General features: G+C 39.2%; 1 protein-coding gene across 1 annotated transcript in view; it reads right to left on the bottom strand.

The window, feature by feature from the left end:
* REC114 (REC114 meiotic recombination protein) overlaps window positions 1-20,425 on the bottom strand; it is a 138,575-nt gene that overhangs the window by 65,368 nt on the left and 52,782 nt on the right. The window contains exon 2 of the mRNA XM_040493216.1: window positions 19,631-19,720. Within this exon, the coding sequence (XP_040349150.1) occupies window positions 19,631-19,720 (90 nt within the window). The remainder of the gene's footprint in view (window positions 1-19,630; window positions 19,721-20,425) is intronic.

Raw genomic sequence — 20,425 nt, 5'->3', positions numbered from 1 at the left:
GAAGGAAGGAAGGAAGGAAGGAAGGAAGGAAGGAAGGAAGGAAGGAAAGAAGGAAGAAAGGAAGGAAGAAAAGAGGAAGGAAGGAAAGAAAGAAAGATTGATTAAGAAAAGACGACTAAGAGATGTAACAGAATAAAAAGGTGTTAACAGGATGGGGCGACTGGGTGGCTCAGTTGTTTGTGTCTACCTTCAGCTCAGGTCATCATCTTGAGATTCATCAGTTTGAGCTCTGCCTCTGGCTCTGTGCTGACAGCTCAGAGCCTGGAGCCTGCTTTGGAATCTGTGACTCCCTCTCTCTCTGCCCCTGCCCCTCCCCCACTCGTGTGCGCGCTCGCTCTCTCTCGCGCGCGCGCGCTCTCTCTCTCTCTCTCTCTCTCAAAAAATAAACATTAAAAAAAATTTAGGGGCACCTGGGTGGCTCAGTCGGTTGAGCATCCGACTTCAGCTTAGGCCATGATCTCGCGGTTCATGAGTTCGAGCCCCGCATGAGGCTCTGTGCGCACAAGCTCAGAGCCAGGAGCCTGCTTTGGGTTCTGTGTCTCCCTTTCTCTTTGCCCTCCCCTGCTCGTGCTCTGTCTCTCTCACCCTCAAAAATAAAAATAAAATTTTTAATTTTAAAAAAATGTTAACAGAAGAATAATAAGTGTAATAGCAGAAGTAAAAACTACATCAATGATAATCCAATAGAAAAATGAGCAGAATATTTCAACATATACTTCACAGAAGGGGATATCCAGATTGCCAATAAATATAAGAAGAAGGACACAATTTCATTAGTAAGTAGAAAAATATAAATTAAAATCACGAGATCACCACACACCTACCAAAATTGCCAAAATAAAAAGAAAATACCAAGTGTTGCCAAAAATGTGAAGCACTCTCACACATTATTAATGACAGTAAACATTGAACATAATCACACTGGAAACTCTTGGGTGGTATCTACGAAAACTGAACATAGGCATATCCCTGAGTGTGTCTAGGGATTAGTAGCAACAGCATCACCTTGGAGTTTGTTAGAAATGCAAAATCTTAGCAGTGCCTGGGTGGCTCAGTTGGTTGAGCGTCCAAGTCTTGATTTTGGCTCAGGTCATGATCCTGGGGTTCACGGGATCCAGCCCCGTGTCAGGCTCTGCAATGAGCGTGGAGCCTGCCTGCAATTCTCTCTTTTCCCTTCTGCCCCTCTCCCCCATTCAAAGATAAATTTTTTTAATTTTTTAAATTTATTTGTATTTTTTCTTTTCTTTTTTTTATTTTAAAGGGGGGCCACCTGGATGGCTCAGTCAGCTAAGTGTCCAACTCTTGATTTTGGCTCTGGTCATTATCTCAAGGTTGTGAGATCAAGCCCCACATTGGCCCTGTGCTAAGCACAGAGCCTGCTTAAGTAAGATTCTCTCTTTCCCTCTCTCTCTAAAATAAATAAATTCTTTACAAAACAAAACAAAACAAAAAAGAAATGCAAAATCTTAGGCCACACCCAAAACCTGCTGATTCACAACAGGTATTTTATTAAGAGCCAAAGCACATTAAAGTTGCAGAACTGCTGGGGCGCCTGGGTGGCTCAGTCAGTTGGGCGTCTGACTTTGGCTCAGGTCATGATCTTGCGGTTTGTGAGTTTGAGCCCCGCATCGGGCTCTGTGCTGACAGCTCAGAGCCTGAAGCCTGCTTCAGATTCTGTGTCTCCTCCTCTCTCTGCCCCTCCCATGCTCATGTTCTGTCTCTGTCTCTCAATAATAAATAAACATTAAAAAAAAAAATTTAAGTGCAGAGCTGCTATCCCATCTCACCTACCTACATGCCCAACAAAAGTATATACAAGTGTTCACTGAAAGATATGTACTAGAATATTCACAGCATTATTTCTAATAGCTAAATATTGGAAGTTAACCAAATACCCATAAACAATTCAATGGATAAGTAAATTGTGATATATTCACAAAGTGAGAATGGATAATTTATATTTGCATACAACAGTATGGATAAGTCTCATAAATATGATAGTGAGTGAAAGAATCCAGGTATAGAAGAGACCAGGTATTTACTCATTTTATATAAAATATAAAAACAGGCAAAACTCATCTATACTGTTGGAAGTCAGAATGGTGGTTAGCCTTTAGGAGGGTGGTAATATACAATAATGACTGGAGGAGAACATGAGAGGTTTCTGGGGTGATCAAAATGATCTCTTTTTTCTCTTTCTTAGGTACAAATTTCCAGCTGTAAGATAAGTCAGAGGATGTAACGTATAGTATGGGGACTACAGTCAATAATACTGTACTGCATATTTGAAAATTGCTAAAAGAGTAGATCTTAAAAGTTCTTATCACAAGAAAAAAATCTTTGTAACTATGTATGGTGATGAATGTTAACTGGACTTATTTGGGGGGACTATTTCAAAATATATACAAACACTGAATCATTTTATCATATGCTTGAAACTAACATAGTATTATATGTCAATTATACTTCAAAAAACGTTCTGTTTCTTAATCTGGACAATAAGTGTATGAAAGATGTGCATCAATAGTCATTCAGGAAATGGGAATTAAGCTACAATGACATGCCATTACACAGACACTAGAATCGCTATTATAAAAAGCGACACTATCAAGTGTTAACAAGAGTGCAGAGCAACATGGACTAACAAACAGAGCTGGTGGGAAAGCAAAAATCATAGGACTACTTTGAAATCAGTACAGTAGTTTCTTATAAAGTTAAATATTCATTTACCATGTGACCCAGCAATTCTACTCCTAGGTATTACTTAAGACACATTAAAACATTAGTCCATACAAACACTTGTATACAAATAAATGTTCATAGTTGCTTTAGTCATAATTGACCCAAACTGGAAATAACCAAATATCCATCAACAGATGATGGATAAACAAATTGCAGTACACTCATAAAATGAAATTCTAACCAGGAATAAAAGAGCACATGATACACACAACAACAGGGACCAGTCTTGAAAACATTATTCTGTGTAAGAGAAACCAGACAAGAAAGAGTACATAGTATATGATTCCATTTATACCAATTGTTAGCAAAGGCAAAACTAATCTGCAGCAACAGCAGGGCAGAAAGAAAGTGGTTGCCTGGGGATGGAGATGGGTGGCCATGAAGGAATTTGGGGGAATAAAAGTTCCATATCATGCTTGTGATGATGCTTTATATGGCTGTATATATACATTTATCAAAACTCCACGCACTCAATGAGTACATTTTATTTTATGTAAGTTATACTCCAATTAAAATCATTTTCAAAAAAGCTAATGGAAAATCAAGAAAAAAAGATTTCAGGCATCTGGATGACTCAGTTGGTTAAGCATCTGACTTCAGCTCAGGTCATGATCTCATGGTTTGTGAGTTCGAGCCCCATATTTGGCTCTGTGCTGACAGTGTGGAACTGCTTGGGATTCTCTCTCTCCCTCTCTCTGCCCCTCCATGACTCATGCACACACGCACTCTCTCTCAAAATAAATAAACTTAAAAAAAAAAAAAAAGAGGGGGGCGCCTGGGTGGCGCAGTCGGTTAAGCGTCCGACTTCAGCCAGGTCACGATCTCGCGGTCCGTGAGTTCGAGCCCCGCGTCGGGCTCTGGGCTGATGGCTCAGAGCCTGGAGCCTGTTTCTGATTCTGTGTCTCCCTCTCTCTCTGCCCCTCCCCCATTCATGCTCTGTCTTTCTCTGTCCCAAAAAAATAAATAAACGTTAAAAAAAAAAATTAAAAAAAAAAAAGAAAAAAGATTTCACCATACATTCAAAGATTTAATATTCTTACTCTAGAAAGATAATGCCAATAATACCAACAACAAAACTCCAGTTTCCCAACAGAAAATGTGAAAGACACCGTGGGTTTCCAGAATGCTGAAAAGCTTGCAGAAACCCCTGAGCACTGACAGCTTTCCATCTTTTTTTTTCTTAATGTTTATTTATTTTTGAGAGAAAGAGAGTGTGAGCAGGAGAGAGGCAGAGAGAGAGAGAGAGAGAGAGAGAGAGAGAGAGAGAGAGGGAGACACAGAATCCGAAGCAGACTCCAGGCTCTGAGCTGTCAGCAGAGAGCCTGACACGGGGCTTGAACCCACGAGTGGCAAGATCATGACCTAAGCTGAAGTAGGACGCTTAAACGACTGAGCCACCCAGGCACCCCTGACAGTTTTCCATATTAAAAAAGATACAGATGGGGCGCCTGGGTGGCGCAGTCGGTTAAGCGTCCGACTTCAACCAGGTCACGATCTAGCGGTCCGTGAGTTCGAGCCCCGCGTCGGGCTCTGGGCTGATGGCTCAGAGCCTGGAGCCTGTTTCCGATTCTGTGTCTCCCTCTCTCTCTGCCCCTCCCCCGTTCATGCTCTGTCTCTCTCTGTCCCAAAAATAAATAAAAACGTTGAAAAAAAAAATTAAAAAAAAAAAAGATACAGATGTGAATCTAATACTTGCCAACATTTCCTTAATCAGAAGCTGACTGATTCATTTTTCTGGAATGGTAACATAAGTCTCACATATAAAAGGCTATGGATTAGCAAAAAGTGAGTTTTTCTAGAGCCTGGCAAAAACCAGGGTCATCAGACAAAGTGAGGGAGACTCTGCTGACATTCACTGTATCTACTGCAGTCAGGTGTGGTCACCTGACTTCTAATAATATTCCCATTGCCAATTAAGCAAGGAACTTGAACTCCATTGTGCATGAGTGTGCCTTCTCCTTCCACCCACCTGAAATTGGCAAGTGAGACTGGCACAGACACACCACCATCCTTGTTAAACAAGTCTGGAAAGAGTGTTGGGAAGACAAGAGAGGAAAGTGATGACTGAGGAAGTCTGGGCAGAGATGAGAGAAATTACAGCAGCTATGAGAGTTGTTTTTTCTGGAGTAGTCATGAGTGGAGTTCCCAGGCTGTTCTCTTACTTATTGACAAGTTGAGCCCAATGGATAATTTAAAGAGGAAAGGCAAGACAGTCTAATGTGTAAGTCACAGATAGCTCACTAATGAAGGTGGTGGGAATGATTACAGTTCCCCAAAGGCAGCACAGGGAGATAGGGGAGGCATGATGGAGGGTGCCCTGCACATGCCTCTTAGATGAGTAGTCAGTAACTTTTCAGGACAGTACCGCATAGGCGCTCAAGTTTATTTAGAAGTGGGAAAGTATAAAAATAGAGCAGCGGAATGCTTTAACTCTTGCTAACCCAATTCTCTCTGGAGGGGAGATAAAAGACAAAAAAACAATGATACAGTTGATGCCAGTGGTCTCAAATGTGGGAAGGGGGGTGATAATAAAGTTACAAAAGCTCTGTTGTCCTTGATCCTTCTTGAAAAGATGGCCAAAGAAAAGACTGGTTCTAATTTAAAGAATTTAACTGTGTGAACAATAACCTGATTTTAAAACTCTCTGATGAGTCTTTCCTCTCAGAAGATTATTAAGTTCAGACTGAGACTTAAACAAATATTTCTTAAACTGGGTTAGAAGTAGTGTTTGAAGTTTCCAGAGTTCATGTAAATAGGAATTTAACATTTCTACTGGTAAACAGACAATTTCTTTTTGAAGAATATTTGGGCTGAGTTTGAAAAGTTAAAAGGAAAACAGAACAAAAACTATGAATGCCATCACTTCCAGGATGACCCATGTTCCCCAAGAAGACAGAATTTATATTGTCTCAAGACCATTTAACTCCTGTGTTTCAGACATAGTTTTATTTAGGTGAAGACACTTGTTCTGGATCAGAACCAAGTGAGATAAAAAGGCGTGGATGGAAATAAAGGCTAAAGTCTTAGGAAGTAATTTCCCCCATTTGGATATCTTTAGAATTTTGGTTTCTGCAACTTCTAGCTTGAGAAGGGAGATGCTGATAAAAGGTGGATCTTTATAGATCTACAATTATATACAGAATATGTTTTTAATTTTAGAAAAATATCTCATCTACGGCCATACCACCCTGAACGCGCCCGATCTTGTCTGATCTCGGAAGCTAAGCAGGGTCGGGCCTGGTTAGTACTTGGATGGGAGAAAAATATCTCAAAAGGAGTTATGAATTCTAGATTTTTTTAATATATGAAATTTATTGTCAAATTGGTTTCCATACAACACCCAGTGCTCATCCCAAAAGATGCCCTCTTCAATGCCCATCACCTACCCTCCCCTCCCTCCCACCCCCCACCAACTCTCAGTTTGTTCTCAGTTTTTAAGAGTCTCTTATGCTTTGGCTCTCTCCCACTCTAACCTCTTTTTTTTTTTTTTCCTTCCCCTCCCCCATGGGTTTCTGTTAAGTTTCTCAGGATCCACATAAGAGTGAAAACATATGGTATCTTTCTCTGTATGGCTTATTTCACTTAGCATCACACTGTCCAGTTCCATCCACGTTGCTACAAAGGGCCATATTTCATTCTTTCTCATTGCCACGTAGTACTCCATTGTGTATATAAACCACAATTTCTTTATCCATTCATCAGTTGATGGACATTTAGGCTTTCTCCACAATTTGGCTATTGTTGAGAGTGCTGCTATAAACATTGGGGTACAAGGAATTCTAGATTTTTTTAAAAGGGTTTGAGAAAGAGAAAACAGATGACATCTCACTGAAGGATAAATTCACTCTGACCTGGAGCTCCAGCACCAAGAGGGCAGGAGCCAAGCGGGACTGAGCAGAGGCAGGGGCAATCTTGCACTTAATGGTGACTGGGTGAGGGTCAGCAGGGTGCAGAATGATGTGCCCCAGAAAGGCCATTATTCCATGTCTTCCTCCTAAAGAAGACTCATAATGCTCAGCCTATACTTACCCAAGCTGAAAGAAGAAACAAGGGAGAAAAAGAAAATCACATAGACCTAGTAAAAAAGAAGCTGCATTCATCAGCTGCTGTGTGTGTGTGTGTGTGTGTGTGTGTGTTAAATGTGATAATATACTTCAGTAACAACAACAACAAACTCTCAATCCTACAACAACAAAAAACCCCAATCAACAACAGCCAAACTATGGAGAGAGCCCAAATGTTCTCTGACTGATGAACAGGTAAAGATATGGTGTGTGTGTGTGTGTGTGTGTGTGTGTGTGTGTGTGTGTGTGTATTACTCAGCCAGGAAAAAAAAATGAAATCTTGCCATCTGCAACAACGTGGATGGAGCTAGAATGTATTATGCTAAGTGAAATAAGTCAATCAGAGAAAGACAAATTCATATGATTTCACTCATATGTGAAATTTAAGAAACAAGAGAGATGAACACGTGGGAAAGGGGGGAAAGAGAACAAAGGGAAACAAACCACAAGAGACTCTTAACAACAGAGAATAAACTAAGGGTTGATAGAGGAGGTGGATGGGGGATGGGCTAGATTGGTGATGGGTATTAAGGAGGGCACTAGTTGCGATGAGCACTGGGTACTGCATGTAAGTGATGAATTACTGAATTCTACTTCTGAAACCAGTACACAATACACTGTATATTAACTAAAATTTAAATTAAAAACAAATATAAAAAAAAATCAGAAAATATGCAAAGACTTGAACAGATATTTCTCCCAAGATGATCTACAAATTGTCAAAATGCACATGAAAAGACACTGAACATCACTAATAATTAGTGAACACAAATCAAACCACACTGAGATACTACCTCACTCCTATTAGGATGAGGTAGTCAAAAAAGCAAACAAGCAAGCAAAGAAGAAAGAGAAAAGAAAAAAGAAATAGAAGGTAAAATAACAACAGAAAAGATCAATGAAACTATGAGCTGGTTCTTTGAAAAGATATACAACATTGATAAACATTTAGCTAGACTCAAGGACTCAAATAAATAAAATCAGAAATAAAAGGGGCGCCTGGGTGGCTCAGTCGGTTAAGCGGCCGACTTCGGCTTAGGTCATGATCTCGTGGTCTGTGAGTTCGAGCCCCGCATTGGGCCCTGTGCTGATAGCTCAGAGCCTGGAGCCTGTTTCAGATTCTGTGTCTCCCTCTCTCTGACCCTCCCCCGTTCATGCTCTGTCTCTCTCTGTCTCAAAAATAAATAAACATTAAAAAAAAAAAAAGAAATAAAAGAGGAGACTTTATGACTGATACCACAGAAATTCAAAGAATCATGAGACTACTGTGAACAATATGCCACCAAATTTGACAACCTAGAAAAAATGGATAAATTCTTAGGAACATACAACCTACCAAGACTGAATCATGAAGAAATAGAAAACCTGAATAGATCAAGGGTGCCTGCGTGGCTCAGGTTCTGTGCTGACAACTCAGAGCCTGGAGCCTGCATCGGATTCTGTGTCTCACTCTCTCTCTGCCCCTCCCCAGCTCATGCTCTATCTCTCAAAAATAAATAAACGTTAAAAAAATTTTTTTAAAGGAAACCTGAACAGGGGCGCCTGGGTGGCTCAGTTGGTTGAGCGTCTGACTTCGGCTCAGGACATGATCTCACAGTCTGTGAGTTCGAGCCCCACGTCGGGCTCTGTGCTGACAGCTCGGAGCTTGGAGCCTGCTTTGGATTCTGTGTCTCCCTCTCTCTCTGACCCTCCCCCATTCATGCTCTGCCTCTCTCTGTCTCAAAAATAAACAAACATTAGAAAAAAATTAAAAAAAAAAAGAAAAAGAAAAAGAAAACCTGAACAGATCAATTACTAGTAAAGAGATTGGATCAATAATCAAAACCTCTCAAAAGACAATAGTCCAGGACCAGGATGCTCCACTGGTGAATTCTACCAAACATTCAATTAATACCAATCCTTCTCAAAGTCTTTAAAAAATAAAATAAAATAAAATAAAATAAAAAACAGAAGAAGAGGGAATGCTTCCGAACTCCTTTTACAAGACCAGCATTATTACCCTGATACCAAAACCAGACAAGGACACCAAAAGAAAAAAAAAAAATCATGGGCCAATAACATATCTATGAGGAAAATAGATGCAAAATCCTCAATAAAATATTTGCAAACCAAATACAACACATTAAAAGGATCATACACCATGCAAATCAAAACCACAGTGAAATATCACCTTAGTACTTGTTAAAATGGCTATTATCAAAAAGATAAGAAATTACAAGTGTTGGCAACAATACAGAGAAAAGGGGACCTCTGTGTACTGCTGGTGGGGATGTAAACTGATGCAGTCACTATGGAAAACACTGGAGGTTCCTCAAAAAATTAAAACTAGAACTATCATATGATCCAGCAATATTACCTCTGGTTATTTTATCTGAAGAAAATGAAAAGCAAGTATTAAATATGCTTTATTAAATAAAGAAAATGAAAGTGCATGCTCACTGCATCATTTACAATAGCCAAGCCATGGAAACAACCTAAGTGTCCATTCAGTGGATGAATGGATAAAGAAAATGTTACACACACACACACACACACACACACACACACACACACAAAACCAGGCTGTTAGACATAAAAAAGAATCCTGTCATTTGAGATAACATGGATATACCCGAGAGTATTATATTAGGTGAAATAAGTGACAGAGAAAGACAAATATCCTATGACCTCATTTATATGTGGAATCTAAAAACAAAAACAAAAACAAGCTCACAGATACAGCAAAGAGATTGGTGGCTGCCAGGAGTGGATACTGGTGGGGGGCAGGGGAGGAATAAGAAAAGGGAGTCAAAAGGTACAAACTCCCAGTTGTAAAATAAGTAAGTCGTGGAGATGTAATGTACACCATGGTGACTATAGTTAATAATAGTGTTGCATATTAAATAGTTGCTAAGAGAATAAATCTTATTAAAGTTCTCATCACAAGAAAAAAAGTTTTGTAACTATATAAGGTGACAGATGTTAAACCAGATGGTTGTAGTGATCATTTAACAGTGTATACACATATCAAATAATTACATTATACACCTGAAACTAAATAATGGTATGTCAATGATGCCTCAACTAAAGAAACAACAACAACAAAATAACAAGTGTTGGCACAGATTGGAACCTTTGTGCAGTGTTAGTGGGAGCTTCAAATACTGTATCCACTGTGGGAAAAGGGTATGGCAGTTCTTTTCTTAAGACAGAATTATAATAGGATCCAATAATCCCACTTCTGGGAATATACCCCCCAAAATTGAAAGCAGAGTCTCACAGAGATATCTGTACACCCATGTTCATAGCAGTATTAGTTACAGTAGGCAAAGGTAGAAAGAACCTGTGTCTACTGACAGATAAATAGATAAACAAAATGTAGTATACACATAAAATGCAGTATTATTCAGCTTTAAAAAGGAGGGATAGGCTCCTGGGTGGCTCGGTTGGTTGAGCGTCCAACTCCTGATTTCAGCTCAGATCGTGAGTTCAAGCCCCATGTTGGGCTCCACACTGGGCGTGGAGCCTACTCAAAAAATATTAATAAAAAAACAATGAAATAAAAAGGAAGAAAATTCTGATACATGTTTCAGCTGGATAAAGCTTGAGGCCATTCTGCTAAGTGAAATAAGCCAGTCACAAAAAGACAAATACTGTATGATCCCACTTATATGAGGTGCCTAGATTAGTTACGATTCACAGAGATAGAAAGTAGAATGATTGTTGCCAGGTGCTAGACTAGAAGTAGGGAGCTACTGTTTAATGGGTACAGAATTTCAGTTTTGCAAATGAAAAGACTTCTGGAGATGGACAGTAGTCCTAGCTGCACAATCATGTGAATGCACTTAATACCAGCGGACAATACACTTAAATGGTTAAAATGGCACGTTTTATGTTATGTGCATTTTACAATTATATAAAAACAAATTTTAAAAGCCCAAAATAGCCAAAGGAGAATCTGTTCAAAATGCCAAGACTGGAAAGGGGAAACCTGTTGAGCTCAAGTCCAAGGCAGAATGAGGATGGCGCCAAGGTCTCCCTGTCTTCTTGCCATACTAACCCTCCTTAAGAAGTAACAATAGAACGGCCCAGTGGTAGGTGTGCATAGTGCCTTCCAACAGTGAATCATCACCCGAGTGCAAGTGTTAACTGAACGAGCTAAACGAAAATCCATTGTACTACTGGACACCAAGTTACTTTTAATCTGAAACATTAAGTTCCCATGGACCTCAATAGGAAATGAAAATCTGAGAACCAAGAAATTTAAGGGAAATGAAGTTTAAATAGGGGCCAGGTCCAAGCAGAAAGTCCAAAGCCTTGTTGACCTGTCTGGATTTCTACAAAAACATATCTAGTGGGAGCTGTCACTGAGCCCTAGCCATCAGTTTCTCTGAAATAAATGACTTTTTTAGAGGTATGTGCAGCTTCCACAAAGATTTGATAGTACAAATACAGCACAATTTAATCTATGCCAACAATTGGATTTTCTTACTAAAACAGAAGTGGCTAAAACTTTTCATAGCTGTTATGTCCCTACTTTTTAGGGGAAAAATTCTAAAAATATATCACAACCCAGATTAGCATGAGGGGGGAGGGTGTATAAATATAATACCAATATAAAATTGTAATTAAAATGTTTTATAATTCCAATGTGTTTGCTCTTCTATACTTTGGTTCTTGTAGAACCCCAGAAATACTGTCAAAAAAATAGTATGAACTGACAAAAATTGTTGTTTAATTAATTTAGGTGGTACATTTTTTAATATGCATTCTTATTTTTAATCACTTAGACATGTATATTATTTTAAAAACCAAATACTTCTATGATAAAGGAAGATTCAATAAGAAACTAGATATCTTTAAAAATGTATTACATCAACAGAACTAAAAAAATAAAGACAATCCATCTCAGTAGATGCAGAAAAAGCATTCAACAAAATTCAACTCCTATTAATGATTAAAACTCTCAGCAAACTAGAATGGAAGGGAACTTCCTCAGTCTGATAAAGGGTATCTACAAAAACTTCAGTGCTAACATTATACTTATTGGTGAATGGACTGAATGCTTTCCCCTAAGATCAGGAACAGGAAAGGATGTCAACTTTCACCATTTCTATTCAACACTGTAAAGGATGTCCTACCCAGTGTCACCTGGGGGAAAAGAAAGGAGGGAGGCAAGGGAGAGTAGTTGGATTAGAAAGAAGAATGGAAAACTGTATTGACAACAGATCATCTATATGGAAAATTCTACAAAAACATCCACAAAAAAGCTATGGAACTAATGAGTTTAGCAACATATCAGGATACAAAGTCAAAAATCAGTTGTGTTTCTACACACTAGCAACAAACTATTAGACACTGAGATTCATAAAATTATATTTATAATAACATAAAAACTATGAAGTATTTATGGATAAAGTTAGTTAAATATGTGCAAGACCTATTGTGAAAACTTCAAAACACTGCTGAGGAAAAGTATATATAACAAATGGAATAATGAATATAAATAATCATAACATGTTCACTCACTATGAAGATGTCAGTTCTCCCCAAAATGATTTATAAAATCAAAGCATCACAGTGAAAACCCCAGCAGGGTTTTTTGATAGGAAAGCTGATTCTAAAATTTATATGGAAATGCAAATGACCTAAAATAGCCAGAACAACTTTGAAGAACAAATTTGGAGGAATTATACTACCTGCTTCAAAAATTACAACAAAGTTAATCAAGACAGTCTCTTCCTGGAAGAAAGGATAGACATATAGATCAATAGAAAAGAGAGTCCAGAAATATGCCCACACATACATCACTAATTGATTTTCATAAAGGTACCAAGGTAATTCAATGAGCAAAGGCTAGTCTTTCAACAAATGGTGCTGGAACATCTGCTATCTACTTGCAAAAAAATTAATCCAGACCCTTAATTCTCACCATACATTAAAAATTAACTCAATGGGGGGCGCCTGGGTGGCGCAGTCGGTTGAGCATCCGACTTCAGCCAGGTCACAATCTCGCGGTCCGTGAGTTCGAGCCCCGCGTCAGGCTCTGGGCTGATGGCTCAGAGCCTGGAGCCTGTTTCCGATTCTGTGTCTCCCTCTCTCTCTGCCCCTCCCCCGTTCATGCTCTGTCTCTCTCTGTCCCAAAAATAAGTAAATGTTGAAAAAAAAATTAAAAAAAAAAAAATTAACTCAATGGTTCCAGAAGTAGATTCCCTAAGATCCATGATCATATTTCACAATACAGTAATTTTTCTCAATACCCATTGCTTTAATTAAGGGGAAGAAGGGGCCCTAATAAATATTAGTGTCATCAACTAATACTAAAAATTCATAATGGACCATAAGCCTAAATGTAAGAGCTAAAACTTTAACATTTCCAGAAGAAAACACAGAAAATTTTTATTGCAATCGTGGCAAATTGACAAATATTTCTAAAACAGCATAAAAAAGCATAAGCCATAGGGGCATCTGGGTGGTTCAGTTGGTTAAGCATCCAGCTGTTAGTTTTGGCTCAGGTCATGATCTCACAGTTCGAGAGATCGAACCCTCCATCAGGCTCTGCACGGACAGTACAAAACCTGCTTGGGATTCTATCTCTCCTCCTCCCCTGCATGAGCACGAGCATGAGTGCGCTCGCTCGCTCTCTCTCTCTCTCTCTCTCTCTCTCAAAAATAAAAAGCATGAGCCATAAAGTAAAGAAAAAAGGACTTCATCAAAATTTTAGGCTTCTGCTCATCAAAAAACTGTTAAGAAATAAAAAGGTAAGCCACAGAAATATATTTGCAGAACATATTTCTGATAAAAGAGCTGTAATCAGAATAAGAACTCCTTTAATTCAAACATAAAAAGACAACTGAATTAAAAACGGTTAAAAGATATAAAAAGGCACTATACCAATAAGACATACAAATGGCAAATATAGGCATACATCATTTTATTTGCACTTCACTTTTGTGCAATACTTAACCTCTGTGCTTCACATACACTGTTTTTATAACAAATGGAAGGTTTGTGGCAAGCCTGTGCAAAGCCACGTATATTGGTGCCATTTTTCCAACAGCATTTGCTCACTTCATGTCTTTGTGTCATGTTTTGGTAATTCTCACAATATTTCACATTATTTAATTATTATTATATTTGTTAGGGTGATCCGTGATCAGTTATCTTTGATATTACTATTATAATTGTTCTGGGGAGTCATGAGCCACACCCATCTAAGACAGCAAACTTAATAAATGTTGTGTGTGTTCTGACTGCTCTGTTGACCAGCCATTTCCCCATCTCTCTCCCTCTCCTTGGGTCTCTCAATTCCCTGAGACACAACAATACTGAAATTAGGCCAAGTAATAACCCCACAGTGAAATGGCTTCTAAGTGTTCAAGTGAAATAAAGAGTCACACGTCTCTTGCTTTGAATCAAAAGCTAGAAATGATTAAGCTTAGTGAGGAAGGCATGTTGAAAGCTGGAACAGGTCGAAAGCTAGGCCACTTGTACCAAACATGAGGTGCAAGCAAATGGTGCCAAACAAGTTAGCCAAGTTGTGAATGCAAAGGAAAAGTTCTTGAAGGAAATTACCAGTGCTACTCCAGTGAACACATGAATGATTCAAAAGTGAAACAGTCTTCTTGCTGATATAGAGAAAGTTTTAACGGTCTGGACAGAAGATCAAACCAACCACAACATTCCCTTAAGCCAAAGCCTAATCCAGAAAAAGGCCCTAACTCTTTTCAATTCTATGAAGGCTGAGAGAGGTGAGGAAGCTGCAGAAGAAAAGTTTGAAGGCAGCACAGGTTGGTTCAGGAGGTGTAAGGAAAGCATAACATAAAAGTGCAAGGTGAAGCAGCAAGTTATCCAGAAGATCCTGCTCAGATAATGAAGGTGGCTATACTAAACAAAAGATTTTCAGTTGTAGGTGAAACAGCCTTATATTGGAAGAAGATGCTGTCTCAGACTTTCACAGCTAAAGAGAAGTCAATACCAGGCCTCAAGGCTTCAAAGGACAGGCTGGCTCTCCTGTTAAGAGCTAATGCAGCTGGTGACTTGAAGTTGAAGCCAATGCTCATTTACCATTCCAAAAATCCCAGGGCCTTCCGAATTATGGCAAATCTACTTTGCCTGTGTTCTATAAATACAACATTACCTGGATGATAGCATACCTGTTTACAGCACGGTTTACTGAACATTTGAAAGCCACTGTTGAGACCTTCTGCTCGGAGAAAGATTCCTTTCGAAATATGACTGCACATTGACAATGCACCCGGTCACCCAAAAGCTCTGATGAATATGTATGACAAGATTAATGTTGTTTTCATGTCTGCAAATGTAACAGTCATTCTGCAGCCTGTGGATCAACGAGTCATTTTGACTTTCAAGTTTTATTTAAGAACTATGCTTTGTAAGGTGATAGCTGCTGTAGAGGGTCTTATGATGGATCTGGACAAAGTAAATTGAAAACCTTCTGGAAAGAATTAACCATTCTAGATGCCATTCAGAACATTCCTGATTCAAGGGAAGAGGTCAAAATATCAACATGAACAGGAGTTTAGAAGTGGATTCCAACCCTCATGGAGTACTTTGAGGGGTTCAGGACTTGAGTGGAGGAAGAAACTCCACATGTGGTGGAAACAGCAAGAGAACTAGAAGTGGAACCTGAAGACAGGATTGAATTACTGCAATATCACGACAGGACTTTAACAGATAAGTAGCTGTTTCTTATGGGTGAGCAAAGAAGGTGGCTTCTTGAGATGGAAACTGCTCCTGGTGAAGATGCTGTGAAGACTGTTGAAACGACAACAAAAGATTTAGAATATGACAGAAGCTTAGCTGATAAAGCAGCAGCAGGATTTGAGAGTATCAGCTCCAATTCTGAAAGGAGTTCTGTGGGGAAAATGCTATCAAACAGCATTACACGCTACGGGGAATCATTCGTGAAAGGAAGAGTCATCAATACAGCAAAGCTCACTGTTGTCTTATTTTAAGAAATTGCCACAGGGGCGCCTGGGTGGCGCAGTCGGTTGAGCGTCCGACTTCAGCCAGGTCACGATCTCGCGGTCCGTGAGTTCGAGCCCCGCGTCAGGCTCTGGGCTGATGGCTCAGAGCCTGGAGCCTGTTTCCGATTCTGTGTCTCCCTCTTTCTCTGCCCCTCCCCCGTTCATGCTCTGTCTCTCTCTGTCCCAAAAATAAATAAACGTTGAAAAAAAAAAAATTAAAAAAAAAAAAAAAAAAAAGAAATTGCCACAGCCACCCCAATCTTCAGCACCCACCACCCTGATCAGTCAGCAGCTATCACCATCAAGGCAAGACCCTCCACCAGCAAGAAGATTATGGCTTACCAAAAACTTAGATGGTAGTTAGCATTTTTCAGTCATACAGTATTTTTTATTTAAGGTATGTACACTATTTTTTAAATTTTTAAATGTTTGTTTATTTATCTACTTAGACAGAGACAGAGACAGAGACAGAGAGAGGAGAGAGGGAGGTAGAGAGAGAATCCCAAGCAGGCTCTGCACTGTCAGTGCAAAGCCCAATGTGGGGCTCAATCTCACAAACTATGAGATCATGACCTGAGACAAAATTCAGAGCTGGATGCTTAGCCTACTGAGCCACCCAGGCATCCATGTACACTGTTGTTGTTTTTTTTTCAAACACAGTGCTATGGCACACTTAACAGACTACAGTGTAATGTAAACCTAACATATATACACTGGGAAATAAAAAAAATTCATTTGATTCACTTCATTGTGCTCATTTTATTGCAGTGGTTCAGTACTTAACCTGCAGTATCTCCAAGGTACACCTGTCAACACATAAAAAATTGTTCAATGTCATTAGTTATTAAGGGAATGCAAATTAAAACCGCCATGAGATGCCACCAGACACCCATTAAAATAAACTTAAGACTGACAATACCAAGTGTTAGTGGGACATGGAACAACTGGAACCTCCATACATTGTTTGTGCGAATGCCACTTTGAAAAACAGCTGTGCAGCATTTTATAAACACAGATGTACTACATGACCCTGCGGCAGTTCCTTTCTTGGGAATTTATCAAAGAAAAATTAAAACACGTTTGTTCATACAAAGATACAAAGGCTTGTACACAAACGGCTATACCAGCATCATTCATATTAACAAAATGGAAACAACCCAAATGTTTATCAAAAGGTGAATGGATATAAGCAAATGAGGTTTATATAAAGTAAATGCTATTCAGTAATGAAAAGGAGTGAACAATATGGATGAATCTCAAAAGCATTATGCTAAGTGGAAAAAGGCAGACACAAAAGACTACATATTATCAGATTTCATTTACATGAAATTTTACAGAAGGCAAAACAGTAGGTACAGAGAGCAGGATCTGAGGGTAGAAGGGTAGATTCCCCCCCTCAGAGGGGACTGACTACAACAGGGCACACAGAAACTTTTAGAGTTATTTGGGATGTTCTACATCACAACTGTGATGGTGGTTACACAACTATATTCATTTCCCAAAACACATCAAATTGAACACTGAAAATTAGTGATTTTATGTAAATTATATCCCAAGAAAACAGTTTCAAAAAGTGCTTAACAGGGGTATGTGGGTGGCTCAGCCAGTTAAGCATCTGGCTTCAGCTCAGGTCATGATCTCATGGTCCGTGGGTTTGAGCCCCGCGTTGGGCTCTGTGCTGGGAGCCTGGAGCCTGCTTTGGATTCTGTGTCTCCTCTCTGTGCCCCTCTCCCACTCGTGCTCTGTCTCTCTCTCTCTCGAAAATAAATAAACATTAAAAAAAGTAAAACAAAGCATTTAATAAAGATTAAAAAAAATTTTTTAATGTTTATTTTTGAGAGAGAGACAGACAGAGTGCAAGCAGAGGAGGGCAGAGAGAGAGGGAGACACATAATCTGAAACAGGCTCCAGGCTCTGAGCTTCAGTGCAGAGCCCAACGCAGGGCTCAAACTCACAAACTGTGATATCATGACCTGAGCCAAAGTTGGAGGCTTAACCAACTGAATCACCCAGGCATTGCAAGACTTTTAAAAAGTATTATCCAATAGGGGTGCCTGGCTGACTCAGTCAGTAGAACATGTGACTCTTGATCTCAGGATCATGAGTTCAAGCCCCATACTGGGAATGAAGCCTACCTAGAATTTTTTAAGTATTATCCAATATATAAGGTATATATGTACAGGCAACATGCAACAAACTGTGGAGTTACCATTGTATTTCTCAGTAGTGGTTCTTTGGAATTTGATAACCTTAGTTTTACAACTGCATTGCAAAAATCGTTTCATGTATGATACAAAGAGACCTCTATCAGTTTGTAACAACATTTACCACTGGTACAAACAGATGGAGCAGACAAAGCACAGGATGTCCTCCTATGTCTCAGGAAGCCAAATTGCCTTACTGTCATCATTCAGTGAAGTCTCACAATATTCATAGAGGAAAACTTAGCTGTGTACCAGGCATCCCCCTGTCCACCATCTGGAATATTCTTCATTCAAAGCTAAAGAAGACACCTTTTCTTCTGCAAATGATTCAAGCCCTAACAGTGGTAAATAAAGCAAAAATGATACCATTGCTGCAGTTTTAAAAATCAGGAGGGGGGAGCCTGGGTGGCGCAGTCGGTTGAGCGTCCAACTTCAGCCAGGTCATGATCTCGCGGTCCGTGAGTTCGAGCCCCACGTCGGGCTCTGGGCTGATGGCTCAGAGCCTGGAGCCTGTTTCCGATTCTGTGTCTCCCTCTCTCTCTCTGCCCCTCCCCCGTTCATGCTCTGTCTCTCTCTGTCCCAAAAATAAATACATGTTGAAAAAAAAAATTTAAAAAAAAAAATCAGGAGGAACACAAAAAGGACTTTGCAGGTCACTTCACATTCAAGGATAAGGCTATACACCACGTAAGTGGAGAGACAGATCATCACAATATACGACTGTGGGATGCTGCCATCCTAATAAAATAGAATGTATAAGGGATCCACCAAAAATTCATATCTTTTAACTATATTTGACCTATTTGTTTATTATTTGACCTATTTGTTTATGATGTTTCTCCCCACTAAAATGATGACACTCCATGATGATAGGGATTTCTGTCTTTGTTTACTGCTGTATCCCTAGCACCTAGAACAATGCCTACTATGTAATAATCGCTCAATAAATACCCGTTAAGTGAATAAGTTATGCCTATGTTGATATTCAGTAAATATCTGTACAAATTTATTATGTCTATGTAGATATTATTCACAGGTAAATGATGTAATAACCTTCCTTTATATTTCCTTTCTTTTACAATTCTTTGACTAGAAGTTGTCTTGTTTCTTCATTTTGTTTCTAAATACCAATTCAGACAAACTTTCAAGCAAAAATGAATGTTATTTTTTCTCCTTTATTTCTTCATTTCAAAAATTTCCTACAATACATGTGTATGTTCAGAATAAAGAACAAATGCACCTTTATAAAATTACTTTTATAGAGGGCTATGTAAGTTAATAATAGCCTGTTTCAAGTTTTCTATTTCCTCAAATCATTCCCTCTGCATATGTTCTTTACCTTCTTTGAAAAACCCTCCACACATTTCTCTATAAATTTAGCCGGTCTCAACCCAATTTCCCCAGTTAAGAATCCTTTATAATACTGGTTAATCTCAATCCTTTGATCCACTTTGATTCCCAAAACAGAACCCTAAACCTCTTCAGTATATATCTGTATTACCTACTGCTAAAGAACATTCAATAAATGCTTAATTTGTTGAACCTGATGAATTTCTGTGAGACTGAAGAAGCATGAGAATACAAAAATTAATGTAAAGCTACAAATATAAAGAAATATATTTGCATATTAAACTATATGCATAAAACCTACCAGCAGTGTGGGTCCTTGGGAAATGAAGAAATGACCTGATATAACGATGGTGAGAACAAGATACCCAGATTCTTCACTGGAGTCAAAAACCTTGAAAAAGAAAAAGTGAAAGAAATGTGCATAAGACAATACACTTCTGAAATACCAATAAATGTATAATATCTTCTCACACTGAGCTTCCTACTCTGAACATTTCTTTTCCTTCTGTTTAATCTGTAGGGGCGCCTGGGTGGTTGAGTCTGTTAAGCTCTAACTTTGGTTCAGGTCATGATCCCGTGGTTCATGACTTTGAGCCCTGCATTGGAGTTTGTGCTGACAGCTCGGAGCCTGGAGCCTGCTTCAGATTCTGTGTCTCCCTCTCTCTGCCCCTCCCCCACTCGCGCGCGCGCGCGCGCGCTCTCTCTCTCTCTCTCTCTCTTTAAAAAAAATAAACATTGGCACAAAAACAGACACATAGACTAATGGAATAGAATAGAAACCCCAGAACTAGACCCACAAACGTATGGCCAACTCATCTTTGACAAAGCAGGAAAGAACATCCAATGGAAAAAAGACAGTCTCTTTAACAAATGGTGCTGGGAGAACTGGACAGCAACATGCAGAAGGTTGAAACTAGACCACTTTCTCACACCATTCACAAAAATAAACTCAAAATGGATAAAGGACCTGAATGTGAGACAGGAAACCATCAAAACCCTAGAGGAGAAAGCAGGAAAAGACCTCTCTGACCTCAGCCGTAGCAATCTCTTACTCGACACATCCCCAAAGGCAAGGGAATTAAAAGCAAAAGTGAAT

Source organism: Herpailurus yagouaroundi, unplaced genomic scaffold, assembly GCF_014898765.1.
Source record: "Herpailurus yagouaroundi ecotype Mexico unplaced genomic scaffold, PumYag 184, whole genome shotgun sequence".
Lineage (NCBI taxonomy): Eukaryota > Metazoa > Chordata > Mammalia > Carnivora > Felidae > Herpailurus > Herpailurus yagouaroundi.
This window is presented reverse-complemented; position numbering and strand designations above follow the sequence as displayed.